Source organism: Nannospalax galili, unplaced genomic scaffold (genome assembly GCF_000622305.1).
Source record: "Nannospalax galili isolate Female #2095 unplaced genomic scaffold, S.galili_v1.0 scaffold227, whole genome shotgun sequence".
Taxonomy (NCBI): Eukaryota; Metazoa; Chordata; class Mammalia; order Rodentia; family Spalacidae; genus Nannospalax; species Nannospalax galili.
This window is the reverse complement of record NW_008360303.1, coordinates 6886490-6906691: the sequence shown is the minus strand read 5'-3', so window position 1 is coordinate 6906691 and position 20202 is coordinate 6886490. Positions and strand designations below refer to the sequence as shown.

General features: G+C 38.6%; 1 protein-coding gene across 1 annotated transcript in view; it reads left to right on the top strand.

Moving 5' to 3' along the window:
* The window catches only part of Pla2g4a (phospholipase A2 group IVA), a 177277-nt gene that overhangs the window by 38959 nt on the left and 118116 nt on the right, over positions 1-20202 (top strand). Inside the window, exon 2 of the mRNA XM_008824261.2 lies at positions 6591-6691. Coding sequence (XP_008822483.1) covers positions 6659-6691 — 33 coding nt within the window. The 5' untranslated portion in view covers positions 6591-6658. The remainder of the gene's footprint in view (positions 1-6590; positions 6692-20202) is intronic.

The following is a 20202-nucleotide window of genomic DNA, read 5'->3' as shown; positions in this document are numbered from 1 at the left end:
AGCCATGAGCTATCCCTTCAGGACCCTGGTTTGGGTTTTTTATTATTATTATTAATATATATATATATATGTCTTTTTGAGACAGGGCCTCCCTGTAGCCTCAGCTGGCCTGGAACTTGCCATGCAGACCAGGCTGGCCTTGAGCTTGCAGAAATCAGCCTGCCTCTGCCTTCCAAGTTCTGGGACAAAAGGCTTGTGCCACCACTCCTGGTATAACCACTTCCGGTATAAAGCAAATCTTTTAAAAAAGGAAAAAGTGATATGACTTTCCATGAGGCATTGAATGCATGTTAATACAGCCTTGGCATTGCGTTGCAAGTGCTTGGGCATTTCAGCCTCTGGTAGGGAGGGCGAACCTCGCAGGAACTGGCGCTATGGCAGCAGGTTAAAGCCCTCGTGTTCTTGGACTTTGGATGATTGATTATGTGCTCTTTCTTATCCTTGGAGAAGGATCCGTATTGAGAAATTACTTCACTTCTGGAGGTGGGAGGATGATATAAGGGAAATATGGAAGGTTAGTGTGAGTGAGGAAGATGATTTTTGTAATTGTTTTATATATTACCATAGCCCTGTAATATAGTTTGAAATGTGGTATGGTAATCCCTCCAGCATTTTTCTTTTTTGCTCAAGATTGCTTTGGCTGTCTGGAGTCTTTTGTGCTTCCATATGAATTTTAGCCTTTTTTTTTTTTTCTATTTTTTTCCCTATACCTAAGGCTCAGGGAACATCGTGGCAGAGGTGGTAGAAAGAGCCTAAAAGCCAGAGGAACAGGACACTGCTACTAGATAATACATTCTAGACAGATAGATAGGAAAACTGTACCCAGGAAATCTCCACAATGTGGTAACCTAACAAGACACAATGACACAGAATGACAAAAGCAGTTGACATGCTAATGTGAATGGAGGAAATTTCACAAGGTCCCACATGAAGAGCTATGGGCAATCAATGGAAACTGAGGCAGGGAGAATTAGTCTTCTCTAGAGAGAGGCTCACTGATAGGTCATCTAATCCCAAGTGGTCAGCCCTAAACACATGTACAAATGAGTACCACTCAATGGACTCAATGCTTTTTTTATGTATATATGTATATTTATGTTTATGTATGTATATGTAACAATAATAAAGAAGAGGATAAAACATTCATTGAAAGGGAATTTGGGGAACATGGGCGAAGCGGGAAGGGGAGTGGTAGGGGTGGAAATGATGCAAATACAGTACTCATGTATGAAATTCTCAAAACATATTCCACTGGGAACTGATAACAACATACTTTGAAATAATCGATATAGAAACATCAGGTACAATGGTAGGTCAAGTCATTGATGATCATTTTTGTTACTTTTGACTTTATTTTTTAATTTTCCTTTTATATTTGACTAAGTTGTCAGGCTAGTCTGAGACTCACTTTGTAACTTAGGCTAACCTTGAACACCAGATTATCCTGCTTCAACCTCCTAGGTGCTGTTATTACCAGAATATATTTCTGTTGGGGTTTGTTATTGGGGGTCACTTTAAATAAGATAGCTTAGGAATCCTGGTGGTGGGGAGTGCTAAATTGTTAGGATTCTATCAGTGACATAGATATACATTCTTTATGTTACAAATTCAAGTATAAATACCAGAGTCACAAATCTCCCTATTATGTGCAGTTTTGCCTGTTTCTTTTGATGATGTATTTCCTTCAAAATAAAATGCAGTGTCAAGAGTACTTAGAGGCTAGTCAAAGGCACAGTATGATGTAATAAGGAAATATTCATGATAATATGCTTGTAATATATAGATGATTGGGGAAAATAAACTGGAAATAAGAACCCTGCACCAGCAGTGACAAAGAAAAGGATAGTGCTGGGGTTTAAATGGAATTCATTTCCTTCAGAACTCACATTGGCTATTAATCCCACTCTGAGGTATTAAGATGATCGAAACAATCTGATTGTTGTATTTAGCGGTGGGTGTTTGGAGACAAGATTAGTACTAGGTAAGGTCATTAAGATGGAGTCCTCATGACTGAATTATGGTGGTTTTATAAAGAGAGACAGAGAGACAGAGGACACACCACCACACACACACACCACTCACATAAACACACCACACACACATACCACAATACACTATACACACACCATACCATACACACACACTACACATACCACCATATACACCCCATCACACACCCACATACCACATATCACACACACACATTACACACCACACACACCACATACCACACATGTACATCCCACACACCCACATACATCACATCCCCCCCCACATACAACCTGTTGCCACGTGATGCCTTGTACTGTCTCAGAACTCTACTAGCAAAAAGCTTTTATAGATTAAAGTCCTCAAACTTGGACCAGAATCATGCATGACCTTTGGGTTATAAACCTCTTTTCTTTATAAATTACCTAACTTCAGACATTTCCTTACAGTGAAATGGACCAATAAAGATGGCATAGAAGCTATAACTAGTGATGAGGATGAATCCATTTTTAAGTGGATAGAAAATTAACTTTCTTTGGCTTGTTTTAAATATTTTAGTGTCTTGAAATTATTTCTCTTATTTATATAAATACATTCATTAATTTCTTCACTTATTCTTTCATGCATTTAACAGTTATTCACTGCCTATCTTTACAGGAACTAAGAATTTCACAGGGAAATAAACAGAAAAATGCTTGCTTTTTTTGGAACTTATATTTTAGTGAAGCAGGAGAGAGATACATTTTAAAAAGCCTGTGTAGTTATTAGGTGGCAATAAAGAAAGGATAACATGATTTCTGCCAGTTTTTATTAATTATGATCTGGCCAGATTTCACTTGAAAGAAACCTGCAAGTTAGTGACAATAACAGTCAAATACAACTACAAGAAAACCAGAGATGTGATAGCTGAGTGTCTTGGTTTGGGACTGACATAACAGAATACCATCGACTGGCTAAGATGTAAAAACATTACTTTCTTTTTTTTCTGGGGAGTGTCTCCCTGTAGCCCCAGATGGCCTGGAACTTGCTATGTAGACCAGAATGTCCTCAAACTCACAGAGGTCTGCTTGCCTCTGTCTCCCAAGTACTGGGAATAAAGTCGTGTGCTACCACACATGACTCATTATTCATAGCTCTAAGGCTGGAGAATCTAAGGCCAAAGTGTCTGATGCAACTATTCTCTTCTTCCAAAGTGGCGTCTTGTACAGCGTCCTGCCAAGAGCAGCAATGCAGGTTCCTCACATGGCAGAAGGCAGAAGGGCCAAGAGAGGCTCTCCTCCCATTGGCACTACCAAATGTAGTAGTTTGCTTCTCCCTTGCGGTGACCATGACAGAACCTCCTTGAGGAGGAAAGGATCCATTTGGCTTACAACTCACAGTCTATCATCAAGGGAAGCCAAGGCAGGAACTCAAGGCAGGAACTTGGAGGCCGGAACTGAAGCAGAGACCGTAGAGAAGTGCTTCTTAGTGGCTTGGTCCTCTGGTCTGTGCTCAGCCTGTTTTCTTATATAACCTAGAACCACCAGCCCAGAGGTGGTAATGCCTACAGTGGGCTGGGCCCTCCCACTTCACTCAAAAATCAAGAAAATATCTCAGATATGCCCAGAACCTGTCCAATAGAGGAAATTCCCCAACTGTTCACTCTTCCCAGGTGTGTCAAGTTGACAACCGAAGCTATGCAGCACAGAATCTAATTTCTTTTCTTTCTTTTAAAGTCAGGGTATCATGCAGCCCAAACGGATGTCAACCTATGTAGTAGAGGATGACCTTGAATTCCTGATCTTCCTGTCTTTACCATCCAAGTATTGGGGTGAAAAGCAGATGTCACCACATCTGGTCTTTGGCAATTAAATGTTAGAATGAATTTTGGTGGGGTCAAATATTCAAACTGTATCACAGAAGTACTTGGTGAGAGGCTGATTTATTATCATTTTTTTTTTCTTTTTTCTCAGGGAGAGGGAGTTGACAAAGTTTCAGATAGCCCAGCTGACTTTGAACTTCAGCAACTCCTACCTCTACTTCCGGAATGCTGGGATGGTGTGTTCTGCCATGCCTGGCAAACTTTTCTGCTAAGTTTAACATAAGGAGATGCAAAACAAATTTTATAATGATTTATTGAGATAAGATCAGAATGATGGTTTGTTCTCACCTTGATCAAAATTGATTTAAAATGTTCGTCTTCAGCCTGATAGAAATGTATGATTAGCAGAACTGGCAAGATGGTTCAGTGGGTGGAGGTGCTTGTTGCCAAGTCTGACAACATGAGTTCTATCTCTGGAACTCACATAGTGGAATGAGAGAACTGACTCCCTTGAGTTGTCCTCTGACCTCCACATCCACACTGAGGCACATGTGTACCTACATACACATATGTACCTGTTCTCATGCACATGTGCGTTCACACATGTGCACACGCATACACACACATACACACACAGAAACACAAAATAGATAAGTAAATGTAAAAAAAAATTAAAAATGTGTGATTAAAAGATAAATACAGTCATGCTTAAGCCGAGCACATGAGTGCACTCTATAATTCCAGCCCTTGGGAGGTGGAGTCAGATGATCAGAAGTTCAAGCTCATCCTTGGCTACAGAGTGAGTTTGAGGCTAGCCTAGGCTACCAGAGATGCTGCCTCAAAGCAATCAAGCAAACAAACAAACAAAACAAGTTCTTTTTCCTGGTAAAAATAATGATGACTGGGCCATGTATGGTGGTACATGCCTTTAATCCCAGGAGTCGGGAGGCAGAGGTAAGCAGATTTCTGTGAGTTTGAGGCCAGCTCAGTCTACACAATGAGTTCCAGGCCAGCCAGAAACTGTCTCAAACAGAACAAAACAAAACAAAACCCCCACCAAAAACAACAATAACAGAAAAGAAATAATAATGAGACAGACTCGAAATGGGGCAAGGCTAAAGTCCACCCCTAGTGATGTGCTAGTGATGTGCTTCCTCCAGTAAGGCCACATCTCCCAACCCCCCGAAAACAATGCCACCAACTGCCCAAGTGTTCAAATACTTGGAGCCTATAGGCTACATTCTCATTTAAAGCACCAAATTATTCTGTTTAGGAAAGCATGGTTTAAATATTTAAAACTAATGTGATTTATTCTGAAAGACATTTCTGAATTTATACACTAAACATAACAGATACTTGAAAAGATGGTCCAAATAAGCTGTTACTAATAGAATACTGAGATGTGTTATTTCATAAAATTTTGAGGAAAAAAATTTGTGTTGAAATAACAGATATGTTCACTGAATATTTTGAAAATGTATTTATTCTTTTACAATGTCATACACACATGCATATACAAAATGCACTTTGATCACAATCCCCCCATTATTTCCTGTTACCCCCTTCCTCCTCCCACTGAATCATGCAGCCCTTTCTTCTCAACAACTCCCCATTTTACTCTGATGACGTTGTGTATAGGTATGTGTCTCACTGCATTTAATTAGGGCTGCCTGCATGAGCATGGGTGGGAGGCTGTTGACCTGAGTAAAGGCAACTTACCATTTACTGTATCACTAAAGAATATGACTCCTCCATAGCTCCTCAAGGAGGGGTGGGGTCTTGTGAGTCCCTCCCTCATCCTTGATAGAATATTGATGATCCCAGTCTTGTGCAGTTCTTGTTCAGGTAGCCCTTGCTGCTGTGAGTTCATGTGTGCAACAGTCATGCCATGTCCAGAATATAGTGTTTCACGGCTCTCTTCCCATCTGCTGGCTCATACATTCTTTCTGCCTCTTCTTCCATGAGGTTCCATGAACCCTGGAGTAGATGATATAGATGTTTCATTTAGAGCTGAGCATTCAATAGTAATGTTTTTTTTCAACATCTTGGCCAGTTTTGAGTCTCTACATTAACTGCTACCCACTGTCAAAAAGATTAAGAATAAGCAAGGTACCAATTCATGGGTTACAAACATAAATATTTAGATGGCGATTTGACACTATGTCCACTTAGCAAAACAATAGTAGCTTCCTCCCTAGGGCCTATGACCTCCTTACCCCTGGGATTTAGCCAGGTTTATAGTATCAAATATGAATTGCTCCTGTGGAGTGTGCTTCAAATCCAATCAGAAGGGCCAGAAAAATGTCTCAGTGGGTAGGGGTGCTTACCACCAAGCCTGATGACTTGACTTTGATCCCAGAGAGCCACATGGTGAAAGAAGACAGGCGACTCTTGCAAGTTATCTTCTGACCTCCATACATACACTATGACACATTCACATACACACAAATACGCATACACACATATACACATATGCACACACATACACACAGACATACATATACACACATGAACACATACACATACACATATACCCACACAAAGAAAGAAACAAAAATAGAAAAAAAAAATCCAACCAGAAAGTGGTTGGTTACCTTCATAACAGTCATACCACTTTTGCATCAGTGGGTGCTTTTTGCCTGGCAGGCTGATGTAGTAGCTTGCAGGTTTCACAACTGGGCAGGGAGCTCAGTCCATCTGTCCCCTCTAGTAGACTTTCACTTCCTAAGGTGCCTAGTCACCATCACTTAATTATTTGAACTGAGCCCAAAATTAACAATGATGATTGTTTATTTTATAGGCTGTAAAGAAGTTAGAGTGCCAGAGACGACCTTTGAACTGTGAAAAATCTCTGCAGTTGGGACCGAAATGTCATTCATAGATCCTTACCAGCATATTATTGTAAGTCATTTACCACTTTTGAATTCTTTTTGAGAGGGAAGCTGAGGTATTTCTGTATATGTACATTACTGGTGTTGCTAGTAATAAGAATAGGAAGTAGGAATTGACTAGGCAGTTAGGCAAAAAGACCCCAAAGAAATGTAGCCAGTTTCTGGGCTAAAAGTCAAAATGTCCTTGGGCCTGTTAGCAACACACTCTGTTCCAAAGGCAAAAAAATGTCAAAATGACAAAAGTATTTGGGAGCTTGTATCTAATTCTTAAGATATTTTAGGGTTACCTCTTCAGAGGGGGGAATGTTGGAGGGGAGGGGGTGGGTATGGATTTGATCAAAAAATCTTATATGCATGTATGAAATTCTCAATAATGTTTTTGTAAAAGTTAAAAAAATTAAAAAAAAATTTTTTTAAAGTTCACCAAAAACAAAACAAAACAAAACAAAACAAAAACAACTGTTTAAAAGGAACTAGCACTCCTTGTATTTGTTAATAAAGTCATGAGTGTGATGGGGTACACTAGGCTATGATGCATTCTAAATGAATTCATGGTTTTTCATCATTACAATAATGTTTTTGTAAAAGTTAAAAAAATTAAAAAAAAATTTTTTTAAAGTTCACCAAAAACAAAACAAAACAAAACAAAACAAAAACAACTGTTTAAAAGGAACTAGCACTCCTTGTATTTGTTAATAAAGTCATGAGTGTGACGGGGTACACTAGGCTATGATGCATTCTAAATGAATTCATGGTTTTTCATCATTAAGTTTCCAGAAAAGAGGGCATTAGAGGGTAAAAAAAAAACAAAAAACAACATATTTGTAACAATACCAAACTCTCTTGGAACAATAAAAAATATTGTTAACACTTTGCATTTATTAGTGCATAATTCTACCACATGAAGTGGTGGGAAAAAGTAAAATTTCAAACAAAAATATTATTACAGATTAAAAAGGCTTATCATAATATTATAATATGAAGTATATGTGCATAATTTAAAAGCTGTATGCACCTAGTAACACAGTTTCTTGGTATGTAACTGAGGCTTGCCTAGAACTCACAGCTGTCCTGCTGTCTCAGTCTCCCCAGTGCTGGAATTACAGGAGTGCACCACAATGCCTGGCTAGAAAGATATTTTCAAAATAAATTAGCAAACTGTCTTATAATAGTATATAATTAGTAGTAAAAAAGGAAGCCAGAAATAAAGTCAGCTAGCTAGTCATGAGCAGTTGGTGCCAGACAGGCCAGGAGTTTTGGCTATGGAAGGCACAGAAGATACACTCTTTTTTTAACCACACCCTTGTGAGGGATGTGGAGAGTACTATGAGTTGATCAGTCTTCTCATCCAGCAAGTTGTCTTGTTTCTAGTGGTGCTGGTTTATGGGAAGGTAGAACATGGAGTAACAAATGCATGAAAAAATTTAGTTTCTCATTTGTCTAGAATTTTTTTTTTTTAAAGTTGATTTCCAATCTTAAAGATATTCCAGTGAGGGGGCTCATATCTGTAATCATGAAGCTGGGAGACAGAAGGATTGTCACGACTTCAAGGCTAGCCTGAGCTTCATAATGAGTTCTAAGTTAGCCTTGGCGACAGAGTGAGACTCTGTGTCATAAAAAAAAAATCAACGAAAGTTTCCATCTTTTTACTCTGAAAATGAGTCATACCCTGAGATTAAAAAGAATCCACACCTTTTCCTACCGCCTATTAGCAATGGATAGCTACTGCCCACATCCACAGAAATGAAGCCTGGTCTCACATTAGAGACAGTCAACCACATGGCACCGTAAGAGGACTGGAATGTAGACAGGTATTTTTCCAGATTATTACAGCAACACAGGGGAAAAAAAACTACCACTACTGGACATGAAACCAAAGAACTAGTGTTCTGGTGGTAGTGCTGGTCTTCGCAATTACGTGCTTAGGAGCACTGTGGCTCTGGCCCACCTGGAATGCAGGATATAAATAGCATCTGCTTTATATGCCCCCCAAGGCCTTTATAAACAACATAGTACTGTGTGCACAAAATGATTTCTTTGCAAATGCATAAAAAGGCAAGATACTTCTGGGTAAGTCAGAAAGTGGGATGCTGCTACTGGAAATGTATTAAAAGTGACTAAATCATTCTTACCAAAGCACAGCATTGTACCCAAATATTAATAATGAGTTTTATTATGGCAAATAGTTTCTTTCTTTGGCACTAATACAATATAGACAAGTGAGGAAGATGAAGGCTAGTGTATTGAATTTCTCCAGCAAACAGAACCCATAGGAGGTATTGATTCATTCACTATAATAATAATGATCAGCCCATTGGATTACAAAGACTGAGAAGCCAAACACCTGCCTTTTCAAGACATAGACACAGTAGAGAGGGTAGTATAATTCAGTCCTGGAATAAAGGCATGTCTTAATTTTATTTTCTGTTGCTGTAATAAAATAACCTAACAAAAGAACTTCAGAGAAAAAGGGTCAGTTTGACTCACAGATCCAGGTAACAGTCCATCATTTCAGGGAAAACAAGGTGGCAGGAACTTGAAACAGCTAGTCACAGTCAAGAGCAGAGAGATGGATGCGTATGTGCTTGTTCAGCAGGCTTTCTCTACTTGTACTGCTGGGGCTCTTGTGCCAAGAGATAGTTGTAAGTCATAGTAAAAGGGCATGGTGCCACCCATAGTAGGCATGTCTTCCCATGTCAAAAAACATAATCAAGATAATCCTCCCACAGACATGCCCACAGGTGAACTAGATCTAGACCTGATCTAGTCTCTCAATGAGACTCTCTTCCCAAGTGATTCTAGATTGTATCAAGTTGATGACTAAAAACTAACCATCACAAGGCCTGAGAGTGAGGGGAGTGACTAATGTTCATTCCAACCCAAGAACTGGTCCAGAAGAAATGAGAGGTCCCAGCACAAATACTAAGGCAGGAAAAAGAAGGCAGATTCTTCTTTCCTCTGTCTTCTATTCTGTTCGAGTTCCTTTAATAGATTGGATAATGTCCCACCGCAGTGAGGAGGGTGGTCTGCCAATTGCAACTGACTCATCTTCACAGACATACTCAGAAACCATGCTGAATTTTGGCACCATGTGGCCTACTCACTTTGGTGATTCCATGCCTTTGTGCCCAGACCCAGCCACAAGCCGTTTTAGAGGCAAAGTGCAGAAATTGAAAGTGATACTCATATTTCCACTTCTTTATCATGGAACTTAGATCAGAAATCTGTAGGTTACCAAATTTTTTTAAAAGGTTTTTATTTTATTTTTAACTGTATCTATGTCTGTATCTATGTATGTATGTCTGCGTGCAGGTATGTGTACTTGAGTGCAGGTGCCTGCAGGGGTCAGAGGTGGTAGATCTCCTAGAGCTGGAGTTACAGGAAGTTGTATGCTACCTGATATGGGTGTTGGGGACTCAACTCAGGTCCTCTGCAAAAGCAGTGCTTGCTCTTAACTGCTGAGCCATCTCCCAAGCCCCAGGTTGCCAAGTTTTATCTTTCAGTTCTGAAATTTCTGCTTAGTTCTTTATAAAATCGTCTCAGCCATTTTTATGGTTTCCAGTTCTGTGTGGCTGTATTCCAATGACTTCCATTTCCTGGAACTTTGCAGGAGTCCAGGAGTCGGGTAGTGTAGCTGTTCTTTGATGGAGCTGTCTTTGGTTTGAAGTTCTACCTTCCCATGTTGCCAGTCACTTCTGAATTTGTGCTGTACATCGTGATGGATGCTCCATGTAGAACTAATCCTTTAGAGAGATCTTGGTTTGCTTCTGTCAGACGCCTGGGGAAACCTGCAGTTTGGGATACACTTAACCCTAGTTCCAGGGCAATTGTTTTCTGGGTAGCTTGGCTTACATTAAAATGGGGAGGGGGCAGTACATGGGAAGGATGTTCATAACTTATCTCTGTGGTGCAGGCTGTGGAATTTCTCTTTCTTTCTTTCTTTTTTTTTCTTTCTTTCTTTCTTGCTCTCCTTTCTCTCTCTCTTTCTCTCTCTTTCTCTTTCTCTCTTATAACTTATCTCTGTGGTGCAGGCTGTGGAATTTCTCTTTCTTTCTTTCTTTCTTTTTTTTTCTTTCTTTCTTTCTCGCTCTCCTTTCTCTCTCTCTTTCTCTCTTTCTCTCTCTTTCTCTTTCTCTCTTTCTCTTTCTCTCTTTCTCTCTTTCTCTCTTTCTCTCTTTCTCTCTTTCTTTCTTTCTTTCTTTCTTTCTTTCTTTCTTTCTTTCTTTCTTTCTTTCATTTTGAGATACCATCCCATATAGCCCAGGCTTGCCTCAAACTTACTATGTAGATACAACCGATCTTGAACTCCTGATCTTGTCTCTATTCCCAAGTGCTGGGATTATATTTTTTTAACCTAGTCTTTTTCCTACAAATGCACTAACTGTGCACATAGATCACTTCAGTGTGATATTTCTGTACATGCATACAGCATGCACTGATCATATCTACCCACCTTTCTTTCCTTGTCCTCCCCCTCCTTCCCAGTCCCCAGTTACCACCACTCTACTTCCAGGTCGTGTTTTCCTTCAGCATCCACATGTGAGAGGGATGTACAGCAAGGCTGACAGGAGGTGATGATGAGCGTTCTTTTAGAAAGCAGGAATGTGATAGAGCAATACCTGTGCTTTTACTTAACAGTGAAATGCCACATCAGGAAATGAAACTGAAAGCAAGCAAGCAATGTGAGGATAATGTCAGTGCCGCAGTGTGCTTTTTAAACAGCTCTGAGATTTGTTTAAAGTTTCTGATTAAAGTGATCACTCACTCTTGACTCAGTAAGAAGGTTCCATTCATCCTTACCATACTAACAATCTAAAGTTTTGGTTTTGGTTAAAGTTAGGCAATGGTGTTGGCTAGAGAAAAAATGATATTTGCATGTAGAATCTACCTGTTTGTCCTAGTTTGCTCTGCACTGTTGTGATAAAACACAGACCAAAAGCAACTTGGGGAGGAAAGGGTTTATTTCATCTTCTACTTCCTGTTCACTGTATATCATTGAGGAAAGCCAAGGTAGGAACTCAAGGCAGGAAACTGGAGGCAGGAGCTGAAGCAGAGACCACAGAGGGAGTGCAGCTTAATGGTTTGCTCAGCTACTTTTTTTATACAGCCAAGGACCAACTGCCTAGGGATGGCACCACCATGGTGGGCTGGGGTCTCCTATGTCAACTAGCAATTAAGAAAATGCTCTACAAATGTTTCCACAAATCAATCTGATAGAGGAAATTCCTCAGCTAAGGTTCCTGTCTTCCCAGCTAACTCCACTTTGTGGAGTCAACAAAAATTGTCCAGCATACTTCTCGTCTACCTGATGAATTTAATGATAGATTCTTTGGTTGCTGGAACAGTAGAGATTTAAACATAGGGAAAACATCACATTGGATTGGTGCAAATTGGTTGTCTTTTTCACTGTTAATCATTGGATGTTATAGATGGCAACATAATTGTATAGCATCTACTGAACATACTACATGTTTTCCTAATGTTTGGTAAATTGTAATTCACCATGGAAAAGATTATGGATGAGGACAAATACTCAAAGTAAGGTAATTCTAGACCTGCAGGCAAGGCTTAAACTTGGTGACTAAGTCAGTGGATGGAGCTTAGATTTGACATCTCAATAGAAACATGGCATCTTTTTCTGCCAACTATTGCCTAGCACTTTCCTGAGTCACTGATTTCTCCTGGAGAACCCTGTTGTGGATTCAGTGTCATTTCCTCTGGCACCATCCCTGAACCATGAGCAAAGGTATCTTATCCAAGTCGGAGCCCAGCCCAAACTGCGCTCCTTTGAAATGATATGTGATATTGGCTAGGGAAATTTGGCATGACGTCCTCAAAAGACTATCTCGGTAATCACTTGTTGAAACAGAACACCTTTTTCCAAGAACTCCTTCTCTACTTACTTTATAGCTACTCTCTTTTTTAAAGATCTATTTATTTTTAATTTATGTGTATGAATATTTTTCTTGCATATAAGTACACCACATAGGTACAATGCTGATTGAGGCCAGAAGAGGGTGTCATATTCCCTGGACTTACAGTTACAGTAAATTCTGAGTTGCTATGTGGGTGCTGGGAACCAAATCTGGGTCTTCTATAAGAGAAGCCAGTGCTCCTAACATCTGGGCTCTCTCTCCAGCCCCATAGCTATTCTCTCATTCATCCTTACAACATTAAAACAGAGACAGTAAAGATTCTGACAGTTCTGTCTAGAAAATAGTTTGTAGGAGATCTGAAGACTTATGATGTTTTCAAAGCTAACTTGAGAAAATCAAGGAGGCAGTTTGTTCTTTTTCCTATGTAGAGCACAATAGTGTTTTCATTCATTATAGCTATGAAACTGATGGCGCTGGAGAGATGGTTCAGCTGTTAAGAGCACTGGCTGCTCTTGCAAAGGACCTGGGCTCAATTCCCAGCACCCACAGGTGGCTAACAACCATCTGTAACTCCAGTTCCAGGGGCTCCAACACTGACCTTTGTGGACATTGTACCATATGCGTGCACTTACATACATGCAGGACCATATGAGTGCACTTACATACATGTAGGCAATATACTCTCTCTCTCTCTCTCTCTATATATATATATATAGAGAGAGAGAGTATATAAAAACAATAAGTAAAATATTTTTAAAGAAACAATTGAAGCCAATGAAAATAAGCACATATTTAAAAGGAGGTAAGACCAGTTATGAGATCTCTAGGTAGATCAACTACAGCATCAGATGCAGACTGTCTATGCCAAGTTAACAAATGGAGGCACTCTAATACAATTAATGTTATTGGTAAGGTTTGATTATCTGTACAAGCAAAGATCATAGAAAGAGTGAGGCACAGGGGTCACATTGGAATCTAAAACAGTTTTTACTATTTATGATAGGTAGCCTATTGGAAAATCACTTGGTCTCTCAGAATCACACTTTATTGACCTTTAAATATAAACACTAATACCTGGGGTTACAGAGATGGTTCACTTTGTAACTGAGGATAGCCTTGAACTCCTGGTCTTTCTGTTTCTATCTCCTCAGTGCTGGGATTATAGGCATGCACCTATAATAATTATCATTATTGAGAAAGTCTCTTTAGTAGAGAAATATAATTCCCTAAGATGGATTTTCAAAGGCATTTTTTTTCATTTTATTTCAAGCCCCCAAATTATCTAGATTTTTTAAAATGTGGATGTTCAGTTGTTACAGCTCAAGTTGTTGAAAAGACAAATTCTCTTGCACTGGTCCATTTATCTATTGTTTCACATACACTCTTGGTTATTAGCACAGATCATCTTAGTTCATTAACTGAGCTCTCCTTTAACACTGGATGTGCCATTCTCAGTCTTTTGAATCTACATTAAAAAAAATAGGATCAGTTTCTCATTCCTGAAAAATAAATTTCTGTGACACTGATTGGGAATGTATTAAATCTAGAAATCCAAAGTGTTTTTTTAAATTTCTATTTCTTTTGTTTCTTTTTGCATTTTCTGAGACAAGGTCTCACTGTATTGCCAACACTGGCTTCAAATTTGCCAATTCTGCATGTATAGCACCATGCTTAACACATTAAATTACTTTTTAATAGCATGACATATTTTTAATTAATGAATTAATTTGATATTTTATTTAGATCAAGTGCTTAGAATGATGTAAAAAATATGGGTTTCATGATGGAATTTTCATATTTATGTGCCATATATTTTGTTCTCATTTGTTGTCCTTCCTCACTGTACTCCCCATGCCTCTTCCTCACATCTGGCTGCTGTTCCACTCCCAATGCCTCTTCCTCACATCTGGCTGGTGTTCCACTCCCCATGCCTCTTCCTCACATCTGGCTGGTGTTCCACTCCCAATGCCTCTTCCTCACATCTGGCTGGTGTTCCACTCCCCATGCCTCTTCTTCACATCTGGCTGGTGTTCCACCCCTGATGCCTCTTCCTCACATCTGGCTGGTGTTCCACTCCTGATGCCTCTTCCTCACATCTGGCTGGCTCTCTTTTTCCTCCAGATACTCCCCTCTTCTGCTTCCCTGTCATATGTATTCCACTTTTCTCTACTTCCCTAGTGTCTCCTAAATTTATGACTTACACAGAGATGAAACATACATTTAAGTATTTATCCATATATATAATTTGGAATCTAGATCCTTCATATGAGAGAAAATGAGTCTGACTTATCTTACTTTAATACAATGGCTTCTAGTTCCATCTTTCGTCCCACAAATGTCATGGTATGCGATTCTTTTTATACGTTATTGACTATGTTTGCTAATATTTTTTTTAGTAATTTTGCATCTATGTGCATCAGAAATTTTCTTTTCTTGTAAGACTTTTGTCTGATTTTGGCATTAGGATAACACTGGCTTCCAACAATGACTTGGGAAGTATTCCCTCTGCTTCTGTCTTCTGGAAGAAATTGCAGAGAATTGTAATTTCTCTTTAAATGCTTGGTAGATTTCCCCAGTGAACCCATGTAAATAAGATGCTTTTTCTTTGGGAAAGTTATCAATTATTGACTTAATTCATTTAGCAGATGTTGCTTTTTTGAGATTGTTTATTTCTGTGTGGGTTTTGGTGGATTATAGCTTTCAATGAATAATTCCATTTTATTTACTTTGTCAGTTTGGGCAGCAGAGAGTTAGTCATAATTCTTTTTTTTTTTTTGGTCTTTTTTGAGTCAGAGTCTCTCTTACAGGCTGGCCTGGAACTCACTATGTAGACCAGGCTGGCCTTGAACTCACAGAGATCCTGCTGCCTTTTCCTCTCGTGTGCTGGGATTAAAAGCGTGAGCCACCACACCCAGCTCATAATGTTTCTTATACCATCATTTTATTGTCTGTGGGATCGATAGTATTGTTGCCTTTTTGATTTCTGAAATTAACAGGTTCTGTTTTCTTTTTTTTTTTCCCCTGAAATTAGCTTTGTTCCAAGCTTATTGATTTTATTGGCCTTAGTTTCATTGATTTCTTTCTTATTTTTGGTTTTATTGATTTCCACTCTTCTTTCACCAGCTTTATGCTTATTTTGGATTTTAATTGACTTTTTTGTGATTCTTAAAATGGAAACTTAGTTTATTAATTTTGGATTTTTTCTTTTCCAATCTATTAATTTGGCCATATAAATTTCTAAGTATTGTTTTCATTGTATACCACAAATTTTGCTGTTGTTTTCTCATTTTCCTATAATTCTAGATATTTATAACTTTCTTTTGGGATTTTTTTTGGCTCACATACTAGTTATACATTTACAACTTTGATTAATCTTCATGTAATTAAGAATTTTATAGCTCTTTTTCTGTTCTTAACTTTTAGTTTATTTAATCTATGTGCTGTGACTACATTGTTTGATTTGTATATCCCAAATTAGCTAAGGTGTGCTTTATGACTCACAACATAGTTTATTTTGGTGAATGTGCCATGTGAGATTGAGAAGATTGTATATTCTGTTGTTGTTGGATGAAGTAGTCCATAGAGGTTTATGATATGCCTTTGATTGATGGCGCTCTGAGTTTAGCTGTGTCCCTACTACTTCTCTGCTGGCTGTGTCTGCCCATTATTGATGGAGGGGTGTTGAAATCTCCAGCTGTAGTAATGATCCTTTGATTTCTTCTTGCTCTTATCTGTTAGTTTTTGCCTCATGTATTCACACTACATTGTTTGACATATGCATATTAGGCATTATTATGTCTTATTGAAGGATTTACTGCTTTATCACAAGTAATGTTCCTTATTCATGATACTCTTTTTTTTTGCCTTATTGTTTTCTTTCTTTGAAATTAATGTAGCAAACCAGTGTTGTGTATCTTTCTTCATTTCTTCACATTTGCTGTGGATTTACTCCATATAGCTAAAGCCACCTAACTTTAATAAAACATCAAAAACATCCATTGGAGAAAAGATAGCCACTTTAGGAAAAACAGATATTCATCTGTAGAAAAATGAAGTTAGATCTGTATCTGCCATACCATACAAAAATCAATGAAAGTAAATCAAACGCCTTAATATTAAGATCTAAAACTCTAAAACTGCTAAAGAAAAACACTTCAAAATATAGACATTCTGAAAAGAATTCTAATACCACAGGAAATAACTTCAAGAACTGACTTACTAGGCAAAGTGCTTGCTGTGTAAGAATGAGGACCTGACTTTGGATCCCCAGTACCCAGAAAAAAGCTGGGTGTGGTGGCAACACACATCTATAACCCCAGAACTGGGGGACAGACACAGGTGGATCCTGGGGACTACCTGGCCAAACTTTCTAGGCAAAATGGGGAGCTGCAGGTTCAGAGAGACCCTGTTTTAAAAAATTAAGGTGGAGGGCAACAGACGAAGATCCTGCCACACATGCTTGCACACACAAGTACACACATGCGCATTATACACACACACACACACACAAAGAAAAGAAATGCAAATGGCCAATAAATACTGAAAAAGCATTCAGGATCCTTAGCAAAATTAAAAGCGCTTGGAAATCTCACTCCAATCAAAATGGCTATCATCAAGACAAATGACAACAAATGCTGGTATGGATGCAGGAAAAGGGAAACTCTGATACACTGCTGGTCAGAATATAAACTGGTGCCGGTGCAGTACTGTAGAAGTCAGTGTAGAGATTCCTCAGAAATTTGGAAATATCACTATCGTATAACCCAGCTATACCACACCAGGGTATTTTTTTCTGAAGAGCTGTAAGTCTCCCCACTGAGATGTGGCACATCCATGTTTATTGCTGCACTGTTCATAATAGCTAGTAGATGGAACACAAGCCTAGCTGTTCTTCAACAAATGAATGAATAAATAAAATGTGGTACATATACACAATGGAGTTTTATTCAGGCATAAAGAAAAATCAGATCATGACATTTGCAGGTAAACGGCTAGAACTTGAAATAATTATGTTAAGTGAAATAAGCCAGACTCAGAAAGACAAGTCCATGTGTTTCTCATATCTGGAATCTGGATTTAATGTGCACGTATGTGTGTGTGTGTGTGTGTGTGTGTGTGTGTGTGTGTGTACCATGAAAGTAGAAGGGAGATTGTGAGGGGGAATTAAGAGCTCTGGAAATGACAGGGTAATGGAATTCATCCGACATGAGAACAGAAGGGGCGCTATCAGAATAGGGAGGAAGGGGACCTGGCATAGGAGACAGGGGCAGGGAGCAGAGGGAGGGCTGTGAGGCCAGGGGTATGGGTGAGTGTGTGAACTAGAACAGAATATAATGACACTAGTCTGTGAAAATACAATGATGAAACACATTATTTTAAAATGTTAAGTGCTCTGATCACAGCATCACCTAAAATGAGCTGGTGGAATCACATGGGCCAGAATCCCAGCTACTTAGGACATGAAGCTGCGGAATCAGGACTTGAAGCTCATTCTTGGACTCAGACAGCTAGAGGCCTACCTGGCTGCATTAGGCCCTGTCTCAGAACAAAAGTTACATCCTTTCTCTTCCCCGCACCCACATTTATGTAGGCAGCACAAAATGGATTTAGTGGTTTATTTAAAAAAAAAAGAACATGAAGTTATGGAGGGAGACGGCGGGGGTGGGTGCATCCTGGGGAAGTTAGAGTAAGGGTGTGTGTAGGGGATCAGTATAATCAAAATACATTGTACGCACATATGAAATTCTCAAAAAATTAATTTAGAATATTATATTAAAATTATTTAAAGCCAAAAGTAGTGATTCATGACTTTAATTCCAGTACTCATGTGGGTGCTAGGAACCAAACTGGAGTCCTGTGCAAGAGCAGCCAGTGCTCTTAACCTAACCACTGAGCATCTCTCCAGCCCTTGTACAGGTTTCTTATAACAAAATATTTTTAATTTTTCTTTTCTTTAATATATTTTAAACTATACATATTTTAAATAAAACCTTTGTGAAGTCTATATAATAAACAATGAAGAAAACACATAGATTTTTTTTTGTTTTACATAGAAATAATTCAGTGTTCAGTAGTTATGAGTTTGTGCTGCTCTTACAGAGAACCCAAGTTTGGTTTTCAGCACTCATATCAGTAACTCCAGCTCCAAGGGATATGACACCCATTTCCAGCTTCCCTGGGCACCTGCACTCATGTGCATGTAACTCTCAGACATACAGATATGCACAGGATTAAAACTAAAAATAAAATCCTTAACAAATTAGAGGTAATTCACTATTATCACCATTTATGAAACTGCCTTTTTTGGTTGTGAGAGTGCCTGCCTATTTTCTATTTGTAGTACAAGGAAACACTTTTTAAAGCATTTGTGTATTACTTGTGTTGATAATTTCATTTATATAGAACATTGGCTGCTCTTAAATTGTGAATGTTGAAGTATGATTGATAACAAAGTACACTAAGCATTATCTTGAAAACTTTTTCCTGTTCTGCCTTTATCAACTAAGGATGTTCAACACCAATGATAACATCTTTTCCAATGTTTTTATGAATCTGAATATTGTTTATTGTAATGATAGAGTGATTTGTTCAGAAGCTGCTGGTGCTCTATAACTATTGTCCTTATATCCCACTGTTGTAGGAACATAAGGATATTCTTGATATTCTTATGCCTTTTTGTTTTAAATGATCATACTTCATAGTAGCTCAGTGTCTTTTTAAGTAACTCTAGGCTTTTCAACTTGTCAGGCTGGAATTTTAAAATTAAACAAGGTAGACTCTCCAAAGATGAAAACAAGAACAAGAGGGGGCTGGAAAGATGGCTCAGCAGTTAAGAGCACGAACTGCTCTTGTAGAGGACCCGGGTTTGATTCCCAGCACCCACATGGTGGCTACCAACCGTCCTTAACTCCAGTTCCAGGGAAATCTGAAGCCCTCTTCTGACCTCTGCAGTGTTGCACATGGGTGCACTCACATACATACAGGCAATGCACTCATACACATTAAATATAAATAAATAAATAAATAATAAATTAGATATAATAAAAACAAGAAAAATACTTGAATTTTAAAGATTTTGTTGTCTTTCAGTTGCTCTTTAAACTATGTAAATTTTTGCTTTCTTATCTGTTTGCATGAGTAGGGTTGTTTGATAACTGATTTCCATTTAGGCAAGGTGTTTAATAAACCCTCTTGCATGTTCATTCTATTCTGTGCATGCAGCTTTCAGGATCACAGAAACTTTACATTGTTGAGTATGCTTTAAACAAATTCATTCAAGTTAATAAAAATAGTTCACAGATAATTGTCTTAGCTCCAAAGTATCTTGACAATTACCTCAGAAATGTCATGGAAAATGACTTTGGCTTGGTCTTGAGCAGCAACAACAAAAGCCTGATGATGTAAGCATCTTGCTGTGGGTTCACCTCTCTAAGCCACACTTCCTAGTCAGCATACAAAGCCTGCTTGTGTTCTAGAATGCCTCCAGTCCTGATTTACATTTTTAAACAAGTAGTTCTTAAGCTTGAAGGAAAGAAGCTCTCATAGTCAAACTGTAGCAACATTTTAAAGCATGAGCTGATCTTCTCTGGTTCTGTTGTGGGAGAGAAGAGAAGAGAAACCACCTTAGCATCACAGAATGTTTCTG